At 37.5% G+C, this 21,666-nt stretch overlaps 1 protein-coding gene across 4 annotated transcripts in view; it reads right to left on the reverse strand.

The window, feature by feature from the left end:
• SDCCAG8 (SHH signaling and ciliogenesis regulator SDCCAG8) overlaps nt 1-21,666 on the reverse strand; it is a 207,046-nt gene that overhangs the window by 130,241 nt on the left and 55,139 nt on the right. For all 4 annotated transcript variants that reach the window (XR_013992667.1, XR_013992668.1, XM_081039284.1 and 1 more), the window contains exons 10-12: nt 19,127-19,279; nt 13,422-13,556; nt 10,530-10,646 (exon numbers count right to left, since the gene is read on the reverse strand). Coding sequence is in view for 2 of the 4 variants with exons in the window: in XM_081039284.1 (XP_080895410.1) it covers nt 10,530-10,646; nt 13,422-13,556; nt 19,127-19,279 (405 nt within the window). In the remaining 2 variants the exon portion in view is untranslated. The remainder of the gene's footprint in view (nt 1-10,529; nt 10,647-13,421; nt 13,557-19,126; nt 19,280-21,666) is intronic.

Raw genomic sequence — 21,666 nt, forward strand, 5'->3', positions numbered from 1 at the left:
TCTAATGCATCCTAAATTCTGCATTTGGAAATTTCAAACTTTAGACTCTGCTCAAGAAAAATCATCGTAAGTCACACTTCTACATTATATATTAGTAAGATATAAAGACATATATCCACATACAGATTTTTAAATATAGATATACATAAATATTTGATCCATCCATTGTCTTAACTCCCCATTCACACTAAAACATGTCTGGTTTTCATTATGTAAACTTATACGGTTTCAATCACTATACACATAGTGGACCTTCAGAAGCAAATTAGGGAAGCAACACTTACCTAGCCCTATTAGTCGATGGGAAACTTAAGTGTAGAGAAAAGTTAACAATGGCACCCTAAATTTTCTAATTCACATTAGGATATGACAATGACCTCTATGTATGATTGAAGTCAGGTTTCTATGCAGAAAATTCTGAGCAAGTGGAAGAAGGGTCCAAAAGGAAAGGTAGTACTTGTCATGATGGGGCAAATTTTCAAGTGGAACAATTCTTCCTCCTTCATCTTCTTAAAATCTCCCTAAAAGCTTTTACCTCCCCTTTTCTCTTGGCTGCCACTCTCTCTAAGAAGACACTCCTTTGCACTTTAATGGGGATGTTTGATCATAGCTTGACTCATGATTTGTGAAGCCAGGCTGATGCTATTACTTGCATGACTTATGATGTGAGAGGGAGAGGGAGAGGGAGAGGGAGAGGGAGAGGGAGAGGGAGAGGGAGAGGGAGAGGGAGAGGGAGAGGGAGAGGGAGAGGGAGAGGGAGAGGGAGAGGGAGAGGGAGAGGGAGAGAGAGAGGGAGAGACAGGAAGAGAGGGAGACAGGAAGAGATAGAGAGGGGGAGAGGGAAAAAGAGAGAGAAAATCAGAACTTCAGTTGTAAGCACAGAGATTCTATGTAAAGAAGAATATTCCATTCCTCATAGGTATCCCCAAAAATCCTCAAGGAAGGCAGACACAAGCCAGAAATAAGGACACTGCTGCTTTCTTACCTTTTCCTTAAAAATTAAATGTTACTGTAATTGATCCAGTTAAGTACAGATGTTAACACCAAAAAGGGTTAGATTAGCTTGACTATTTATCTGCTAGAAGAGTGAAATAAAAATCTGAATACCTTGCAATTTATTAACAGTCCTGAGCAGCCTGCAGTTATATCTAGAATGTCTGTCTAGGGCAGTCTCTCACACAACGCCAGTGAGGTTCAGGGAAACATGCCAGGAATATGTGAAATATCTAAGAGAATTAAAAACCTCTTTTTTGTTGTTTCCATTCTGATGATTAAAAAAGAAAATCAAAATGCCAAAACCTTAATATAATCATATTCTTGGTCATTTGAGTCCAGAACTGCCGCATTTATGACGCACCAAGGGAGAACTGAAAGTGAAAGCATTTACTATTAAGGCTGCGTTTCTCCAGCAGGAGTACACTGATGTATTCCTAGGAACCATGGGTTCACACGGATAAGAAACTTTGACCATTTAATTCCAGATTTCATGAAAGCTGGCTTATTCCTCCAAAAATACTATTTTGGACAGTTTGCTGTTGCCTAAAATCTTTCCAGGAAAACTTCATTCTTAATTTAGAGTAGGGCTTTAATCCTTATTGCAAATAAAATTATGTCAGTCTTGTAATTAAATTCAACTGTTTAAAAGACATTTTATTTTTCTATTGTTAATGATAATGAAAAGAATATGATTGAAAATTGCTAATGACAGTAAAATTATATTGTTATAATCTTAACAGAAGAGTCATTTTTATAAAATCAGGGTGACTAGAAAATTTGGAATGACACTTGAGACTCATGTAATTTTTACTGATTTTATTAATACTTAATTCATAAGTAAGTGGGGCAGAGAAATATTTCCTTGTTTCTAGAAGTACAGGAATTTAGAGCTAGAGAAAACCTTACCTATCACTTACCCAAGCTTCTCACTTCGCTGGGAGAGAAAGTGAGGCTCAGAGAGGTTTGCTCAGGAAGTTAGCCAAAAAGCCAAATCAAAGCCAAAATCAAGAGGTCCTGTCCTAGGACTCCAAGTCCATAGTAACGTAGTACCTGGTATACTCTGTAATTCACCTTCCATCACTAGCAATGTGGAAATGTATAAATCATTATAGTAACCATCAATTCTTTATTTCTAGAAAACTAATCCTACTTGATTCTTACATTGTTAATAAAACTACATTTTATTGTATGATATCTGAAATTTGAAAATCTTAAAATTGTTCCACTACATAGAAACTACTGCAAAGGAAATGAACAACCTATGCAAACATTCCCAAAACATAATACAACGTCTGTGCCTGACTGCAGGGCATGCAACATAGTATAAGTAGGCAATTACACTGGGATTCTGAACTTTATAGAAGCCCATTTTCTATGGGGAAATCTTTCCTAACAGAGACGTGGCACTTGAGACATTGAGGTCAGTTACACAAGTGTGCTATGGAATCAAAAGACACATTTCCTTGAATGCCCCCTCCTTACCCGGCCCCACCTTCCCTCCTCCTTCCCATCCCCAAACCTCTGCTCAAGCTGCCACTTTGGACCTTCCAACTGAAATGCCTTCCTCTCCCACCTATGCTGGGCAACATCTTAACCATCCTTCAAGGACGTCATATCTCCCACTTCTAAATCCCCATACCCTTTTGTAGTTTGTTGATCATAATTACGATGTTCTCTTTGACATATATTTATTTGCATACCTTTTTCATATACTCCCTTCTTGAAGAACAGAAATTCATTCTAGGCCAGCACAGTGCATGTAATATATGGTTGTTGAATTAAAGCAATAAGAGAAGTTTAGGGCTAAACAATTCTAAATTCGTAGCAGTGTCTGTGCTTTTCAAAATCTGACTTATTCTCACTTTTCCTTTAAAAGTACAAGTAAATGGCCATATGAAGGTGATCAGTGTAAAGAATAGGCAGCACATAAAAACGCTTAACATAGTGTGAAGTGCAAAAAGTGAAAACCAAATTTACATCTAGGCTATGTTTATTACCTGCAAATATTATATATGCATATGGACAAAAAGTGGAAGGTAAACAGAAAAAGGAAAACAATTTGCTCTATTGGGTGATGGAATTATTGGCTTCTGTGAATGTGCTTATGTTGATACAATAAATATTGTTTTTAAATATAGACATATGTGGTAATTAGGAATATTTATAGCTGGATACTGGTGCTCAGATTTCTGGATTGTCATACAGAAAGGCATGTGCACTGCCCTGTGTGTAATGGCTCTCAGCTTGCTGGCCTGAGTGGACATTCATTCAGGACCTGCTGCCACCAGGTAGCCACCAGAATCGCAGAGACGATACTGCAATTGGTACCTGAGAAGACACTCTACAAGGTTGGCAGGTTGGTCTTGTGAGTCCAACTTTTAAAGTCAAAATAAGCGAAAATAAATTTTAAGGCCCCCAATATGTACCACCCGATAAAATTGAAAATACACAAAAAAATTATACTTATTTAGGGCTTATTTAGTTGTTAATGAATCTTATGACCTCCTTAAGACAAAAATATTCCTTGAGTTCAGTTTACAGCTTCAGCTTCTTATCTGAAGGCAAACATCTAGTTCTGATATTTATCTCGTAAGGCATATTATTTGTAAATGGGCTTGTTTTGTTTCCTATTTGTGCCCTTATCTCCTAAATAGCTCACAGTCACTATCTTCAGATACATTGATCTTAAAACTATAAACATTTGATCTTAAACATTTGATCTTAAAACTATATTATTAAAAACTATACTATTACGGTGAACAGTATTATCACCTTTGCTAGAAAATCAAATGCTGCTTTTTTGGACATAAGCAGTTCTACAGCGTTTCTATGGATGAGGTACACATATTCTCCCACCTAAAACCGCTGCCCAAATCATTAATGAAGTTACTAAATGCTCAATGCCCCAGGATTCCAACGTGGGGTTATTTACTGGGTTGATTTGGTACTGTCTTTTGTGTAAAAAACAAACCGAAAAAAAGCAAATTTACTTTTTTTACTGCTAATTTTGTGGTTTTACTAACATGATTACATTTAAAATGAAGAAATTAACTTTCCATGGTGTTTTAGAAAACTAATAAGTTCAATCATATTTTAATTAAATGGAGCTATTTTAAATTATTTACATAATCCCATTTGTCCCATTCAAGCATTACACAGTGTAGGAACAAAAGAGGCTGATTTATTAGACATATGCCAGGCTGAGGAATTTTCTCAGAATTCTTGGTTAGGCTGTGATAAGGACACAAATTTATCTAAGTATGCTGAACAATGCTCTAGGGCATACTTAAGGAAGATGCTATAAAAAAGCTCTGTTGCATCATACACATAGAACCAGATTCTCCCTTTCATGGGCTGTAGCCAGCATGAAGTTCACACTACATTAATTTGCACTTGTCGATATGCTGCTTTTTAAGGCATGTTCAAATGTGTACTCTGTCTCCTCATCTAGAATATAAACTCCCTAAGGGCAGGCCCGGGGTCTTCTAGTTATCACCCCATAGGGTCTCGTGCTGGTCTGGGCAGGCCACGCCCCTGGAGCTGCTGCTGTGTGAGTGAGAAGCACGGAAAGGAACAGGCTAAGGCTCCAGCACCCAGAGGGAGTGTGAAGAACACCGGGGAGTCACTCTGTCATCGCCAGGACCGAGTGATTACATGTGCCAGCAACGTGCCCAAGTGGCCCCTCTCCCAGTCACTTTTCAGGAATAGAAGTGAGACTGCAGGTGGGGGTTGGATAAGACTCTGAAGTCTAGTTCTCAAGAAGCCATCCACTGCCTCCGTATATTCCCTGAAAGCCTCCTGAAGAGAGTATACAGAATTACAGACACAAAGCAGAGAACAGAGCTGAACGGGATTTTACTTGAATCTGTTGGTGCTAAATTGCAAGTAGAAAAAGACTAATACCACCACTAGCCACTTTAACAGATACCAGGACTATTACTAGGATGTTTCCAGAATCAAACAGGAGACAGTGGACCTCAGAGGGCTATTAGCTGGGTCTCCAGGTAAAGCAGATTGCTGCTACGATCTAAAACTGAAATTTCAGGGAAGAAAGTTCCCGGCTGCCTGTTGCAGCGATCTGTTTCTATCTTCCTCCTGTCCGAAAGTTCTCATTTCAGGCTATTGTGAGTTCCAGTTCCTGTGATTAAATCACTTTATTCTTATTCTTTCCATATTGAAGATCAAGAACAGGTGTTTCACTTTCTCCTTAAAAGAATCTGTCAAGTCCTTGAAGATGGTGAGCGAGCAATAGTTTCCTCTTCTGAGTAAAAAGGCAGTTCTTTAACTTTATTGCTTTTATTTCTCTTGCTTTAAATAGGATTTGTTTATAGGACTTGCAGGACTCCCTCTCATCTTTACACAAAGCCATACCAAATAGATGCACTTCTTCCCACCATCTAATTAACTCAACTGAGCTTAGGAAATAACTCCCGTGTCACGTTCAATGTCAGGATTAAAGTGCTGAATCATACTGCTGTAGATGTGAGCAACCCTCAAATCCTTTTGCCCCCATTTTCCTAGCCAAAATGTTCAAATCTATTTCTTTTGAATATGTGCTTCACCCTTAAATTTCTGCTTTGATTACCCCATTCAGGTAATTCTGAACTTCAACGTTTCCTACTCAACAGTCGGCACAGCTCCAAAGTTATAACTTACACAATACTGGTCGGAAAGTCTTACCTAAAAAAAGAAAGAAAGAAAGAAAAATTCTACCAACCTAAAAACAAAAACTGTGAACATCAACAATGTTTATATTTATAGTCTGATCCAAGCCATTACGAAGCCATGTGCCACTAACAAGGTAGTAACACTGTTACTAGTCATTCACCCACTTGTCAATGCCATTAGATGATTAAGAAAACAAGAATGTGGCCTATTTGCTACACTTTGTAAAATACTCTAAAACCATGAAGTTATCATTTAAGATTTGTGAGTCTTCTAACTCAAATCTGCACGTTCTCATATAGGAAGGGAAACTTTAACAGTTGTATTTCTATACTTGGACAGAGGTGGCAAACTTCTTCGATAAAGAGGCAGGCAGTAAATATTTAGTGTTGGTGGGCTCTGTGGGCTCTGTGGGCTCTGCCACAGGAGCAGCAAGCAGCCGAGACAAGACATCAGCACACAGGTGTGGCTGCGCTTGAACACAACTTGACCTGTGAAAACGGGCAGCCGCAGAGTTGGCCCGTGGGCTGTGGTTGGCCAAGGCCCTTTCACGGACACAGGGCACACGCGCGTGCCTGCGTGTGTAAGTCGGGTATATACACAGCATCACCACACCAAATCTCTGCCTGTCCCCATAACCACGCAGCTTCATGGACATCAGATCAGTGCCTGCAGTTTAGTGCTCTGTGGTTGAGATCTTGAAAGTTTTCAGGACTTTATGCTGGAGTTTGTGTTTCTAAGTGAAGCCTGATGAGACAAAGGGAGCTCAGCTCCCCTGTGTGGTCTTGTTTCTCCACTGCCCTTTGGCAGCCGAGGCAGTCGTCATACACGTGTCCCCTCCAGCTTCCTCTTCCCCACCCCTGCCTGGCAACCTGATGTCCTCCACCCAGGGTGGCATGTGTTCTCCTGGGTCCTTTGCCCTGGCAAGAGCCTAGATGTGAGCCCGGGGAAAGGGTGGATTGAGTATGTACACCCGGGCGTCTCAGGGCAGGACATGGAGGTGACCGTCCCTGCTGCAGGCTGGCAGCACCACAGCACACTCCGTGGACCCTGTGCAGCCTCTGCCCCCCTTGATCCAGGTACCAAGTGTATATTGGAGGCTGCAGTCTTTGGGGGGCCCTGCCCCTGACCACCTTGGATGGGGAAGAATGACTCCCTCCCCTCCCCGCTGGGGTGGTGAGTATGTCCTTGGCTGGTGGCAGGGAGCACCCAGAAGACATGGCCCATGTGCACGCCCAGTCATGGGGCCTCCGTGCGGTCTGCACTCTCCCGTGGGTATCCCTGTGCCGGAAGGACCCCGACATTAAATAGCAAACAAAAAACACTACGACAGGTTGGGAGACGGGGAGAGAGACAAAGAGAGAGAAAGAGAGAGAGAGAGAGAGAGAGAGAGAGAGAGAGAGAGAGAGAGAGAGAGACTGCAGATTAAAGGAAAACACTTTATATTTTTGTACTTTGAATCTCACTTTTCTCCTAATTTTTGAACAATGGCCCTGTATTTTCATTTTGCACTAGGCCCTGATCAAAGGTTAGGGACTCTAAAGAATCATCCTCTGAGATTTATCTACCAAAATGGAAGTTGACAAAGAAAATTCCACTCATTTCAGAGTCACCTAACCTTTGCAATGCCAAGGTAATAGCAGGGCTTCCTGCAGCATTCCTAAATCTTAAATGTAAAGCTCTGACATTAATTATGTATTATGAGTTTCAGACTCCGTGGGGCTCCTTTCAGGATGTAATGATTGGGACCGCTGCATGGTAGCCATTTCCCTCAAATAGTCTGCCGCAGGATTAATTCACATTTCTTTTGAATGATAAGTCACCTTATAAATAAATATAAAGCATAATCAAAATATTGTGCATGAATTTTAATAAGACAAAGAAAGTTGAAATTCTGTAATATTTCCCATTAAAGAAAGTAATACGATAACATTAGAATGTTACCTATTTTCCTGATTTGAACAAGTATTGCTGAGACAGTCAAAGAAATTTCAACATGGGTTGGGCATTATATGATATGGCAGAGCTGTCAATATCGTCAGGGGTGATAATGCAGTGATTATGAAGCACACTGAAGTATTTACGGGTAAAATAACGGGTAGAAGCACACTGACGTATTTACGGGTAAAATAACGGAATGTCTGAGATCTGCTTTACATACTTCAGCAAAAGAAGAAGTGGAGGAAGAGGAAGATGGAGAAGAAAAAGTTCCTGATAATGAAGACAAAGAGGAAGGAGAGAAAAAATGTGAAATAGATGGAATAGGCCTGGCAGGCATCATGATGACACTGATGAAAATGTGGGAATTCATTATAATGCTCTCTCTCTATCCTCATGTATGTTTTTAAATTCCCATAACGGAGTATGTATACCTGTTGCCTACAAAAATTTTCTAACACATTTTTTTGTGTTTGTTTGTTTTTTTGTAAGAAGCGTCCTCGAAGGCTGACAGGAGCTCTCTAAACTGAAGAGATATAAAGGAGCTGATGGGAAAGGTAATCCACCCATAGATTCCTGACACAATAGAAAAAAGAAAAGGAGAAAGTGGGAGGAAGAGATTGCCATTGTTACTCTCCTAATCTTTCCTTCTAATTATGCCTGAGTCAAGGCTCGGGTCACAAGGAAAATGATTTTAGTGGTCAACCATTTGCCCTATTTTGTATACATCAAAAAAGCTCTTGTTCTCACCACATTCCAATCTCAGTTTCCCACCTACTTTAGAAATGTATCAAGTGTTTAGATTAACAAAAATGTGAATAAAATGACTGTTACAAGGGACACCTTGTTTGTAAACCTACATATAGCCTTCTTGTTATTCTGAATTGCAATATGTAACACTTTAAAAGTTAAATACACTTTATATTATTATGAGTATTTTTAAGTGCTCAACATGCCCAGCTGCTAAAAGTTAAATGTAAATTTCTCTCTTGAGTGCAGATGGTGGCCAAGCAAAGTAGCTCTTGGGTCTTAAGAGACAGAAGGTCAGGTCATGGCTGAAAGACCAAAGAACAATTGCTGCTTTGCTATTCCAGGTCACCCATGGAATGAGACACCACCACTTTCTTTTCTGAAACTGTCTGTTCAATACAAAATAGTGACAAAGACTACCTATAAGATTTCCTTACATTCTGCCCAAGGAAAAATGGTAACAAGCACATCACATCACAAACATCTTGTAACTGTTCAGAGGTTTTATTCCTGACTTTCTGATCTCCTAAAGAGGCGCATCTCTCTAAAAACAACACTAAAAACCATTATAAAACTGTTAATGTTTCACTACTTAGTGGGAAATGTTTATTAATGAAAACTGCTCCTTCTAAAATCTGGCAACTTTAGCCTCTACGTCATCACTGGTTAAGCAAAATGAGACATGAGATAGTGTTAAAGACAACTATTACAAATACTTCTACACATGTTATAATTTACAAGTGACATTATAATGTAATTGTTCCTATAGTGTTTTTTTTCTCTCCAGAACATTGTAATATAATTTCAGATAATTCAGAGGCTCTCTTTGCTTTATTTTTCCAGTTAGTCTAAAACGTTATGCTGGCAGATGCTATAGAACAACACAAAAGGTACATAATAATGCTAGTGAGCATGCCAACATGATACTTTAAAAAAAAAATCACAATACAACAAGAAAGGAAAGTTCTGTGTTTGGTTTGGTAGTCCTAACCTTCAGTACCTGATAAAAAAGATGTTCAATTCCACTACCAGGCACGCCCCCAACTGGATGGAATAAATTGGTTCCATTATTTGTACATGCTAATAATGAAAATTCTCCTGAAAATGTAAAACTCTACAACACTTTGACTATAGTGGTACAAAATCAGAATTTGAGTTTGGTGTTTAGATTTTAATTTAATGCCAGGGATTTCAATGTTCACTTGAAAAACTTTTTATGCTAAATTTCACTATTATTTACATTTTCAATACTTTTCCCAATTGGGTTTGCATCATTTACACAGAAAGTCACTAGCATTGAAAGGGAAAATATGTAGGAGAACATGATAAAAAGTTTTGAACTAGAAATATATTTTTAAAAAATTCACTTAGGGCTACCTACTTTTAAATTGTAGCGATTTCTTTAAAATATCGATGCTTAGAACTCAGTCTTATTTTAATTGAATAGATTTATCAATGTGCATTCATTGAATATAAAGAATGTCAGCCTACAGTGTTCTGTACTGTAACATAAAAATAGAAAATCAAAAGTCAGCCTATTAGAACTGCCTCTCTAAACTCTTTATTCGCATTGTCAATTAAAATTGGAGTATCTACATGATATCAACAAAGATATAACATAAAACATCTGTTCAAACTGAAATTGAAGTAAGCAGCATCTTTCCCCTAACATTTCTAATTTCAATGTATTTAGGCATCCTGAGCAAATGTACTCATGGTTTTCTTAGTTAAAGCTGGTTCCATTCTGCCAACAATCAATTTGATTGACATATTTATATATCAGCTCAGCTCATCTTACAAATTTTAAACTTTATCACTTAAAATTGGATTCAAGTTGGCATCTTTCAAGAACTTCATGCACGTATATTTTAGTTTCAAACTGTGCATTAGAACATTTTTTTTTAACTTTTGTAAGTAATAGATACACATATCCAAATGTATATTTATGACCTGTCAGATTGGAATTTTAAACTCATGCAGTTGTATTCTCACCATTTCATGTGAAAGGTGATAGTTTTAGGCAACTATATATGAAATCCTTTAATAGTAGAAACTGAATTGTTCCATTACTTAGAAATAATATAATAGAAATAAATGACTTAGGAATCAAACCACATCAACTTCAGAAAGAACATTAGTTATGTTTTAATTGCTTCAGTTATGCTTGTGTCATCTCTTACCTGATCTTTAATTTCAAGATCCCTTTTAGTTTTCGCTCTGTACTCTCTGTGTTCCTTTTCAGCCTCATCCTTATCCATTTTGGTTTTATTCAATTGATAGCGCATTTCTCCACACACCTGTTAGATTATAAAAAGTATATCAATAGCTACTGGAATCTACCAGGCAACGCCTGCAATTAGATCTTTTGGTGCCCCCTAGAGGTCATATAAATAAAATACAACAGAACTTTCCTAAGAATGGCACTTTCTGTTAGAATATATTCAATATAATATTCTGTTAAGATGTATCAGGTATTATTGAGTCTAACAATTCTAAATTACAGATAAATAAATGTAGAACTAAGGAATTTACATAATGTGATTTATTGCGTAAATTTATTACGTCACAATTTATTACGTAAAATAATAGTTTCGATTGCATATTATTATCCAAAATGCCCTATTTTCTCAATTTTAACTAGGTAAAATTACTAATTAAAATATTAAGTTATGTTATCATTCATTCAAATTGTGATATTTAAATAAATATTCTGTATTATAAATTTTTCCTTTAAAGACTTTATCAGTTAGGCTTTTATTTAAAGAAACTTATAAAAAACGCTCTCTGCTAATAGATCATATTATTGATAGTTAGGTATACAGAAACAGCCAGTATTTACTGGAAGCTTTGTAGATAACATCGATTTTATCATGTACAATAACATGTATTTAAGTTAAGAAAGATTGTCTGGTAAAAGTCACAGAATGGAACTAAGTACACACTGCACTTATAACTACAGATTTAACATAAAAGGAAAATGTTCTTTTAAGTGAAATGATTTTAATATATCACTAAATAATGAACACACATAGTATTGTAAAAGTGTTCTTTATACATTTTTTTTTCAATCCAAGGCCTCTGCAGATATAAATATATTTGGAAAATGTAATTAGCAGATAGATCGAAATAAAGAAATTATAATAAGCCTCCAAGGTAACTGAGAGTCTGTAGAGAAATCAATTGATACACAATTCTGCTAAATCAGCCTCTAGTTTATAAAAACAAGTTTTAAAAATCATGTATCATGCAATGGGTATACTTTCTTGAAACTTTTCAATTTTGGTATTTCTCCAAAAATGATGATTACAACTTTGGAAATTAGTTTCATCATTATTGAGGTACTAGAATCTTAGAAAACCTATATGCATTTCCTATGTTCAAATAAAAAATACTTTTCAAAATAAACTAATCTGTGTTCAAAAGTTATAGTGACAAGACAAAAGAAAAAGTCAGTAAGCTTTTTCCAGTGGTTCTCATCAAGTTAGAAAAAGAATAAAACCACTAAGAATTCTAAAATTCAAATGCTTTCAGTGTGTGAGAGTTATTAATTTTAAAGCTAAGTACAATTTAAAAATTATGAATGACAGAAAAGAAAAAGAGAGGCTCCCATTTACTTTCTTTCTTAGTTCTTCAGTGCTCAGATCTATTTGATTTACATATGTGATTGAAAGGGTCCTATTTAAAATTATTTTACCCCTTAATTTTATTTTCAAAGTTCCCTTGCCTTACTCCTTTCAGGATATCATTTACTAAGTTCACCCGTAACATTTAAATTCTATCTATAATAAATCAACAAGTTAAATTGAACTGGAATTACATTATCTCAAGGTTGGAAGCAACTTCAAGGCATTCTGTTGATACTTGAGTCCCTTTGGACAGTTCTAAAGACAGAGTATACTCATTCTTCACTGTACACATTTCAACAGAACGTTCTCGCCCTATAATCAGCTGAAAACTCTTGCCACAGCTTTCACCCATAAATCTGGGTGAACCATTTCTATCCCTCTGCACCAATGCTCGCTCTTCTACCCTTCCCTTCACACAAACACATCAGTTATATTAGCAAATATTATATTTTTTAAACTTTTACGGTTGCTAGCTTGAATTTTACAAAGCAAACATTAATTATAAAACTCAAGGAAGAAAAAAGAAAAATAGGCTCCCTTTTCTAATGGTAAAGTTCATTTTAATTACTGAATTATAAAGCAACAATGGCATTAAAATGTGTCAAATTTGGGGCAAATATGTTGAGAAGTAAAATTCATCATGAAAAGGATATGTATTTTAACAAAATAATCTGTGTATGTATTGGTCAAAAATAAATTCATTTAACTTACTACATCATGTACACACATATTTAGTGTCTTATATTTAAAGCAAGTGATTACTGAAATCCACATGGATTTCTAATGTTTCTTAAATACGTATCTTCCATTGGCCAATTAAGATCATTAAACATTTTATTTCTAGGTTCACAAATTTGTGGTACCTGTACAGCAAACACTGCTGCATTTTAAAGTATAAATTTAAAGACAAATAGAATAAGAAGTTATAGTATTAGAATCTTGATTTTAGAGACCAGGTCTGAAAAGGAATGGGAGGTGGAAATTTTTTTATGGTAAGTATACTTTTCATGTTGTAAATATATGTCTTTTAGTATTGTTGTGAAGAGCTGTCTCTGGCAAAAATTACTCATTAATGAATTTAGAAATACAAGTTTTATCAAACTTTCAATAATTAAAGTCACAAAACTTGCTTATTTACGAGTCTGTCTCAGCCACTGAATTCTTAAGGTTTTCAAGGACACTACATGTGCCTAATTCATCTTCCTATTCGCAGCACCCAGCAAAGGGCCTACGGCTGATAAGAACTGTCATATTAACCAAATGACCATTTTAGATGGACCTTTATTATCCTATTTTAGTATATGTGCTGCCGAAGCAAGCACGTTTTATTATCCTGAAATAACAAGCTTTTCTGCTCCAAACTTCTTTCTGAGCTCTGTATGTTAGGACAAATTTTTTTCAAAGAAAATATTTAAGTAATTATTAAATTAAAATCTCTCTTGGTACCTTTGTGACATCCATTTCTCGAGAAGTAAGCTGGCTTTGAATTTCCTCTAGTTGATTAATAGCTGAAACCTTCTCTCTTGTAACCTTTTCCACCTGGGCCTCCAGTTGGGCAATATTCTGAGACAGGGTCAACATCTGTCAGAGAAAATAAAAGTCCTAAATGATAATGTCACTTGATAATACAGTTTCATTATACAGTTAATACAGTTTCAGCACAGCCATGGAGCTCTCTCTGTAAGTCATTGATCTGTAGATTGGGTATGTCCATTTCTCCACCTCTTCCACTCATCTATCCCCCATGACTTAAATATGTGCCTCCCTCCTACTCATTCCCCGGTCTCCACCCTCATTTTGAAAAACATATAACAAGGTAAAATCAAAGTTTTGGTTGAAACTCTAAGGTGACAGATATTGGATACCTACGTAAGTAACTTACGGAAGAGACTAACATGAAAGAATTTCAGGAGGGTTATCAAGGAATCAGACAACTCTTAAACCTCTTCCCACATGGAGGGAATACAAGTCTTGATTGGGAGAGCTGGAGAGGCAGGGATCTTTAGAGAGAGATACTGGTGCCTATGAAACCCACCCCTGCCCCCACACCACAAAGAGGAGGCTCTCAGCAATTCCCTTGGTTGGTATCTGCCCCACCCCCACCCTACCAACCCAGCCTTCCCATTCTCTAGCTCTCCCCATTCCTCCTGGAGCACTGCACTTAGCCACTGTGTCCTCTCCTCCAAGAAGGCTTCTTCGGCCTCCAGCTCCCAGCACAAAACAGAAGCCCCTTCATGCACTCAGGGTGATAATCAGCAGATGTGCCCCGGGACAGTCACGCCCGTTGTGTTGCAGCTGGCATCCACGCACACTGACTGCCATCCACACCACCCCAGGGGTTTACGGCTTTGACAATCACTGCGGCACGTGCTTCTACACCCACCTCAGTACACGTCTGTCACACCCCAACCTCTATCACACCCCAACCTCTACCTCCCTCCAGCCAGTATTTCTCACGCTGTTGGTAGCTGTCTGCTAGTTTCCTCCTTAGACCGGCAGTTCCTTAGAGCATGGTCCTCAAGGGGCACCAAATGTTTGATGAGTAAATGAATAATGATAATAAATGGCTTCTCTGAGGGACTCTATGGAAAATGGGTTCTTAGCTTTCTTCTCAGGGTTAGAAATGCTTTCTAGATCTTAGATTTAACCTTTATAGTTTTTTGTTGTTGTTTGCAATTATATTTTACTCTGACTCAGTCAGTAAAAACTTTCTAGGCTCTTAATTTCTTATTAAAATAAAAAATTGTATCTTATTAGAAGATACATCAATATTAGAAATTGATGTAAAATCTTATTAGCGATTTTACAATGCAGAAGAAATGCGACCTCACCGCGCAGCAAAACATATAGGGATGTGTATCAGTTTTTAAACTGTTTAAACAAGAACTGGTCATGAATTTGAAATAACAACACTTGAAATCTACCACCGTACCCTGACATGGGTATGAATTCAGCTTTATAACTGAAATCAGGAGCTAAAATTTTGTGATAAAATCCAAGGTAGCCTTTGAAATATATGTCTAACGGAAGTTGACACATGTGAAAATAATGAGCCCTGTAGCTATTTTCTAATGCAGACAGTAGATGTATTAAATCTCCTGGGGATTGTGGAGTATTGTGTATTTGACATGTTGTGGTTTCTATGTCCTTCTTACCATCAAAAAAATTGGCTACAAATCTAACTTGCACATAAAATTATTTTTACTAATATCAAGCTACAAAACATCCTTATGCATATTACAACCTGAACTTAAAATTAAAGGTCAAAAGAAGCTACATGTAGCAAATTAGTTGAATTTCTTTTAATTTAAAAATTCAAGTTCATGAATATCCTTAATTATGAATGTGTAACTATAGCTTTTCTGGAACCATATAGCAACAACAAACTTTAATTACCAGCTACTAAAAATCATATATTACTTATGTGGAGATATACCTTATGGTAAACATATTAACATTGTGTGACTTTTAAAATAAATACGCAGACAGATTAGCAGAATTGATGACTGCAGATACTGAGTCAGTTTCTATCACAAGGCATGGAACGAATCACACAGCTTCCATATGATCCCGTCCCTCTGCCACCCATCACTTCTTTCCTCTGCCCATTACCTGTCTGCTGCCTCCTGTCACCCACTTCCCGAGGCCTCCCCTCCTGTTGTCACACCTCCTTTTCCCCCATGCCCGCCATCTGGAAGTCAGGATCACCCTGCAGGAGCTTCTCCATCCACATCTGTTGCAGAGACAGAAGTAACACCGACAGCTGCAGCACTGCTGGGTGTCCAGGGCGCTGACATCAGGTAAGTCCTTTACACTTTGACAGGGGCAAGCCAGAGACAAGGACGCCCAGCTTGGAGAGCCTGATAGGAGGTTTTACACTAACACAGTCCCCGGTGTACGGAACAGGGAAGGTGCTCCCCATCCAGAGGCAGAGGAATTCAAGATTCCAGCAAAGGGCTGTTATCAAGGGAACCAACTAAGAAAATGCGCGGACTGTAGAGGGCGCTCGATATCTACATGATGAATGACAACTAACACCGCGGTGGCTCCGTGGAACCGAGGGCCTTTAGGAAAGACAACAAACAAACTCACAGCAAGTACCCTTCACAGGGGCGTGATTCAAAACCTGTCTGGGTAGACGCATCTGCTCGCCTAGAGTTTCCCCCACAGATGAAATTTAAAAAGAGCGAAAGAAGAAAAAGAACAGAAAGAAAGAAAATCTGAACGTCTTGCAAGCATTCCCCGCCGCCAGGAAAGCAGGAAGGCTTGCTCCAGCACTGAGTACGGAGCACTTACATGGTTAACTGTTCAGTCTCCCTATGAGTTAACTTCCTGCGCTCGGCAGGATGATATACATCCTCTCTTCCAATCCCCTTGGAGAAAGGATTATATGGGATTAATTTTCAATTGAAAAAATGAGATTCAAAAATGAAGTAATTCGCCCAAGCTCATTCAAGCTGATAAACAACAAGTAAAACTGGGCTTTATGTTTAAATCTGTCTGCTTTTACTCACACGAAGATCCAAGAAATCTATCCAATATAAGACTACTTTTCTCTTTTTCTGGAGTCAGAATGGTAATAGCCACAAGCCAACACTTATTACCTGTCCACTCTAAGCCAGGTATTATATTAGGTACTTTCAAAACATTATCTTATTTAATCCAATCAATTCCTTGAGAAGATCAACTCCATTATTTATGCTTTTGGAATTTGGAGAGGTTAAATGAATTGTTCAAGGTCACAGGAAGGTCCAATTAGATTCCACCCTAAAGTCTTTTACTCCAAAGCCACTTACCTCAATGCTCAGACTACTTTCAGCACTTTATTCAAACATTTATACTTAGGGCAGGACCTTCAGATCAAATATCAACCAAGACTTACTGGAAGCAAAACAAATGACGCAGACTCAGAAATACATTGTATTTCTGTTGTCACCTTTATTCATGAAATAATTGTCCATATAAGAAAGACGTTCTATTACCTGTGAAAGCACCTGGAATGCTGCCGGGCACATTTCAGCCTTCCTTTGTTCTTTCTTACCAGGAATTCTCATCAACATATTTTTATACAGTAGAACTACTCAGCAAGGTAACAGGTTTCCACCAAACACCCAGAAGAGAAAAATCTCTTCAGTATGCACAATAGCTGGTCTTTGCTATTGATGCCGTTCTCTCTCTCACACGCAACACTCAGTTCACAATTTTAACTCCCTCCATGTCTTACCCATGTTGGTTATAGCCAGCATTCCTTCCCATACTCTGCATTTCCAAATACTCCCTGTTCTTTGAAGGTCAGTTAAAAACGTACCACCTTCTCCACAAAGCCTTCCAAGATCTCTGGCAGATAGGGATCTGTTTGGACCCTCCGACGTTTCAGCATTTTAGTCATACCTTTCCAATGGTATGGAGTCTTTTTACTTGCTCTTATATTACATTCATTAATTCAACAAATATATATTGAGCACATTTTATGTCAGAGGAAAGGGCCACACAGTGAAAATGTTAACAGACCATACATTCAGGGGACTCATAGTAAATTAGGGGAGACAAATAATTCAAGAAGAATTTGTAACAAATTGAGTTACGGGAGCTCATAGGAGAGACTCTCAATTCATCACTGGGTGGCTGTGAGAAGAGGTGGTACCAGGAAGAATTTTGAAAGATCCAGCGGAGCTGGGAGTGGAAGGCTCCTCTAGGCAGGGGGCAAAGCACATGCAAAATCCTGAGATGACAAAACAGCATGGCAAATGGGTGTGTCCGCACGTCTAAGGAAGTACAAGCAGATCAGTATGGTGGCAATGCAAGAAAGAAAAGTGAAGGGAGATGAGACTGGGGAGCCAAAAAAGGGAAGAAAACTGTAGAATCTTCATGCTCTGCGAAAGGATCCTAAATTTTAGCCAAGGGCTTACAGGGACACATGAAAGAATTTTAAAGCAAGAGACTGACATATTGCGATGCTCATTTTGGAGAGATCATCCGGCTGTGGTTTGGAGGACAGTTGGGAGGGAGGTGTGACTGGATGCAAGGAGCCCACCCGGGTTTAAGAATCATCCCGGGTGAGGGATGGATAACAGTGGGATGGAGAGACAGGGCAATGGGAAGTTCCTAGGGGCCTGAGTCTCTAGAGCTCGGCAACATGATGACATGTGGGGTTAGGGAGAGGGAGGACACAAGGATGAGAGCAAGATGACTGAGTGGGCAACCTCATGAATAGTAGCTCCACTAGAAAAGCAAAGAGGAAAAAGAGGCTGGTTTGGGAGTTCAACAGAGCCAAAGATTTCTAAATAACACCATATATATGGAATTAAAGCCACAGCAGTGTTGCACATGAACTCACACAGCAACTAAATCTGCAGCTCAGTAGATGGGTGCTGTGTGAGTTAATGATTACACGCTGGAACATTGTAACAACACAGTATTTGGGGTAGAAGCTATAAGTCTACTTTTATAAAAAAATAAAAATAAAAACCCATGTAACAGTTGTTTTCAGTTACCTCATGGACCACATCTTGCTTAATTTTACTCTACTGTAGCAACTTTAAAGCTAGGTTCCACTCAGCTCTGTATTCCAATTAGTAACTGTTTTTCAAACACTGCCTATGTTATCTGTTCCTTTGCCTTTAATTTCCCCCTTCCAATTATTCATCAGGCTATGGCCATTATTCACCATGTAATTTGTTAGAATCTATTTTGCACAATACACCTAATCACTTTTTCTTGGTTACTTGGTTTCTCACAAGTGTTTTATCTTCTGCAAGTTTAATTTTGGGTGAAGGATGATGTGGGGCAGTCACCTCTCTTTGATTTAGCCAAAGTTGAAATAAAATCTGGGTATTGAAGAGTAACTGCCGTCCCCTGACATACATGAGAGAGGGGACCAAACAGAATGGCAGGATTACAATACATTTCATCATTTCATATGATGGAATCAAACTGATTATTCTATTTGGAAAAGTCAGGGAATATAACCTTTAGTGAGAAATACATGGAAAAAATAGAAACATTTTATGATTCTCAGTTATAAGAAATTCGACCACTTACAAGCTTTTAAAATTTAAAGCTCATTCAAGAATTGCAGGCCTAGAGTATCATTGGTGACATCACCAAACATTTCTTCTGCAATGTGGATAATGACCTAAATCCTTTAGTACCTTGGATCTCATGTCCTCCCGTTCTTTTGCCGCTTCTTTTTTCATCATCTCTTTCTCAAAGGCCCTTTTCTGTTGTTGAGATGACAGTTCTTTTTGAAGTCGGTCTGCTTGCCTCTCTAGCTCACTCTTCAACTGTTCACACTGGATTAAAGCCTGCCAGAATAACACAGTAAAATGGGAGCTTAGAATTTGGAAAAAATAAGGCGAAAATGAGACAATTAAGCTTTACTTATATTTAAAATAGTTAAAACACACTATAAAGTCGATTAGAAAAATTTTGTATTGTTTGTTAATACAGTATCCAAATGTTACATTTATTCACATATTTCAATTTTCATAACTCAGGGTATATTAACTTATCAATTAACAAGATTTAGATGATAGACCTTAATGAGGGCCACTGATGAGTAAAAATTATGAAAAAGGGATCAGAAAAATAAAATGTTCTAGTATTTTAAATTATATAACATGTTTATACTATATGAAATATGTAAATAATCCAATGTAACTGATTTTTTCATTTGTTCATGGTCAAAAATTATTTGAATACTTTAAATAATAAACAGATAAAATTTTTTAAATGAGATTTTATATTTGTCATTACATACAGGTACCTATTTTAAACCTTATATTATAATCAAGTTCCTTTAAATGTTATTAAGATAAGACTTAGTTCCCTACTTTTAAACACATAACTACAATAAAAATTAGGTAGTAATCAACAGTTAAGATAAGGAAAATACTCATAACAGCATTTACTACTTGGTTTTATAACACGAGAACTGTTATCTTCCATTTCTGATAATTTAAAAATTCATAAGTGTCCATTAGTCTCAATTTCCCACTCTGCATTTCCAGAAGTAAAAATTCTAAAACTTCCTCTTCGCTACAAGCATAATATATTTATACCTAATACCCAGTAATAAACTATGGCTTCAAAATCCCAATTAAAAAAAAAAAATCCCAGTACAAGCCAGGCGCTTAGCATAGAAAGCACCTGGTGCTTAGTCATTCTACGGTGTCTCACTCAGTCTCATCCCAATGGCCCTTAGTTACAACATCTACTTCACCCATCCTCTATTTCCCCCTGAACTGCTGGAAAGAAACTCAAGTATTATATGACTTACATCCTGCATGATTATAAATTTGACAGTCACATTTGTCGTTCGGGAGATGGAAATGGTCTCAGTAAGCCTAACTGTAAGTGTTATACATAGTTATGCTTCCCTCTGGTGAAAGCTATAATAAATACAGACAATAAATATCTAGGATGTGTGAAGTTCCCTCTCTTCATCTGGAAAATATTAAACTTCAATTTCTTTTCAACTCTTCTGGAAAATTTCTGCACTACTAGATGAAATACGAGGTTAAAATTAAATTGTCTCAGATTACCTGATACGCAAAACCAATGACTAAAAACCTGATTCTCCTAGAAAATTAGTCCCAAGTCCAATTCTAGTTGAGAATGTTTTGAAAGGAAAATTTTAAATTAGACTTTAAGAGACACGAAAAAGCATAATTTTTTCAAAATGTAAGCCCTTGGAACTTGAAATAGAGATTTTCGTGCTTCAGAATATAATGGCTCTTGTGAAACATATTTTATAGGAAACTGATAAAAATGCTCATAACTTTTGCCAATATAATGAATACTGGTACGAAAGAATAAAATTATTATTGAATATAAACCAATATATCCAATGAGAAAGTTTTTAATTAAACAAAAACTCAGGAGTCAAGATTATTAAGTATAGAAAGAGTGGAAGGGACTGCTGAAGAGCAAAAGAATCCATTAAAAGAATTCAATCAATTCAGGAACAAGGAATAATAAATGACCCTGACCGAGTAAGAGGCCTAAGAGTCTAAGATAAGATTATATAAAGCAAAAAGTATAAAGAAGCTGTAAGTCACCTAAAGAAAATCATTGCTGAAGCCTTGGTTTTATGGTTGGCCTCTCTATTAGGACTAGCCACCACCAATGGGTCATGCTGGGGAAGTATGAAAACAGTAATGAAACACTGAATAACAACATTAGACTAAAAAGTGGTTATCAACAACCCTCGGTGTGATTCCACATTATAATATATCATTCACCTTTATTTGCTTTGATTTTAATATATATGCCCGGTCACAATGAAGAAAATAGTAAAGCTTAATTACACTTGGAATTAGAAAAGTGATTTCATATTTCGAAAGACATCTGTCTTACAGTGGACCTCACAATACGGTTCCCGTTCCTAGTTTTCCAGAATCCCAGATGATTCGGCACTCCCTGATTATACTAATCTAACCATTTAGTAAAGGTGTAACTGAGTTCTCAAATGCTAGATCAGTCAACTGTCAATTACAATGGACTGACAGCTCTTCATAGGTGACCAAGTTATGAATAATTTCCGGCTTGCAGAAAACGTGAGTGGTGCCTTCTCACTTTCCCTGAGCACGACGCCTGGAAATGGTGGAAATAGCTGTAGGTCTTGAGGAATTGGGAAATTATACTTTCCCCCCACCCAGTAGATTCAGTTCTCAAGGGACCTTTTCTCTTC

The sequence above is a fragment of the Rhinolophus hipposideros genome (genome assembly GCF_964194185.1).
Source record: "Rhinolophus hipposideros genome assembly, chromosome: 26".
Taxonomy (NCBI): domain Eukaryota; kingdom Metazoa; phylum Chordata; class Mammalia; order Chiroptera; family Rhinolophidae; genus Rhinolophus; species Rhinolophus hipposideros.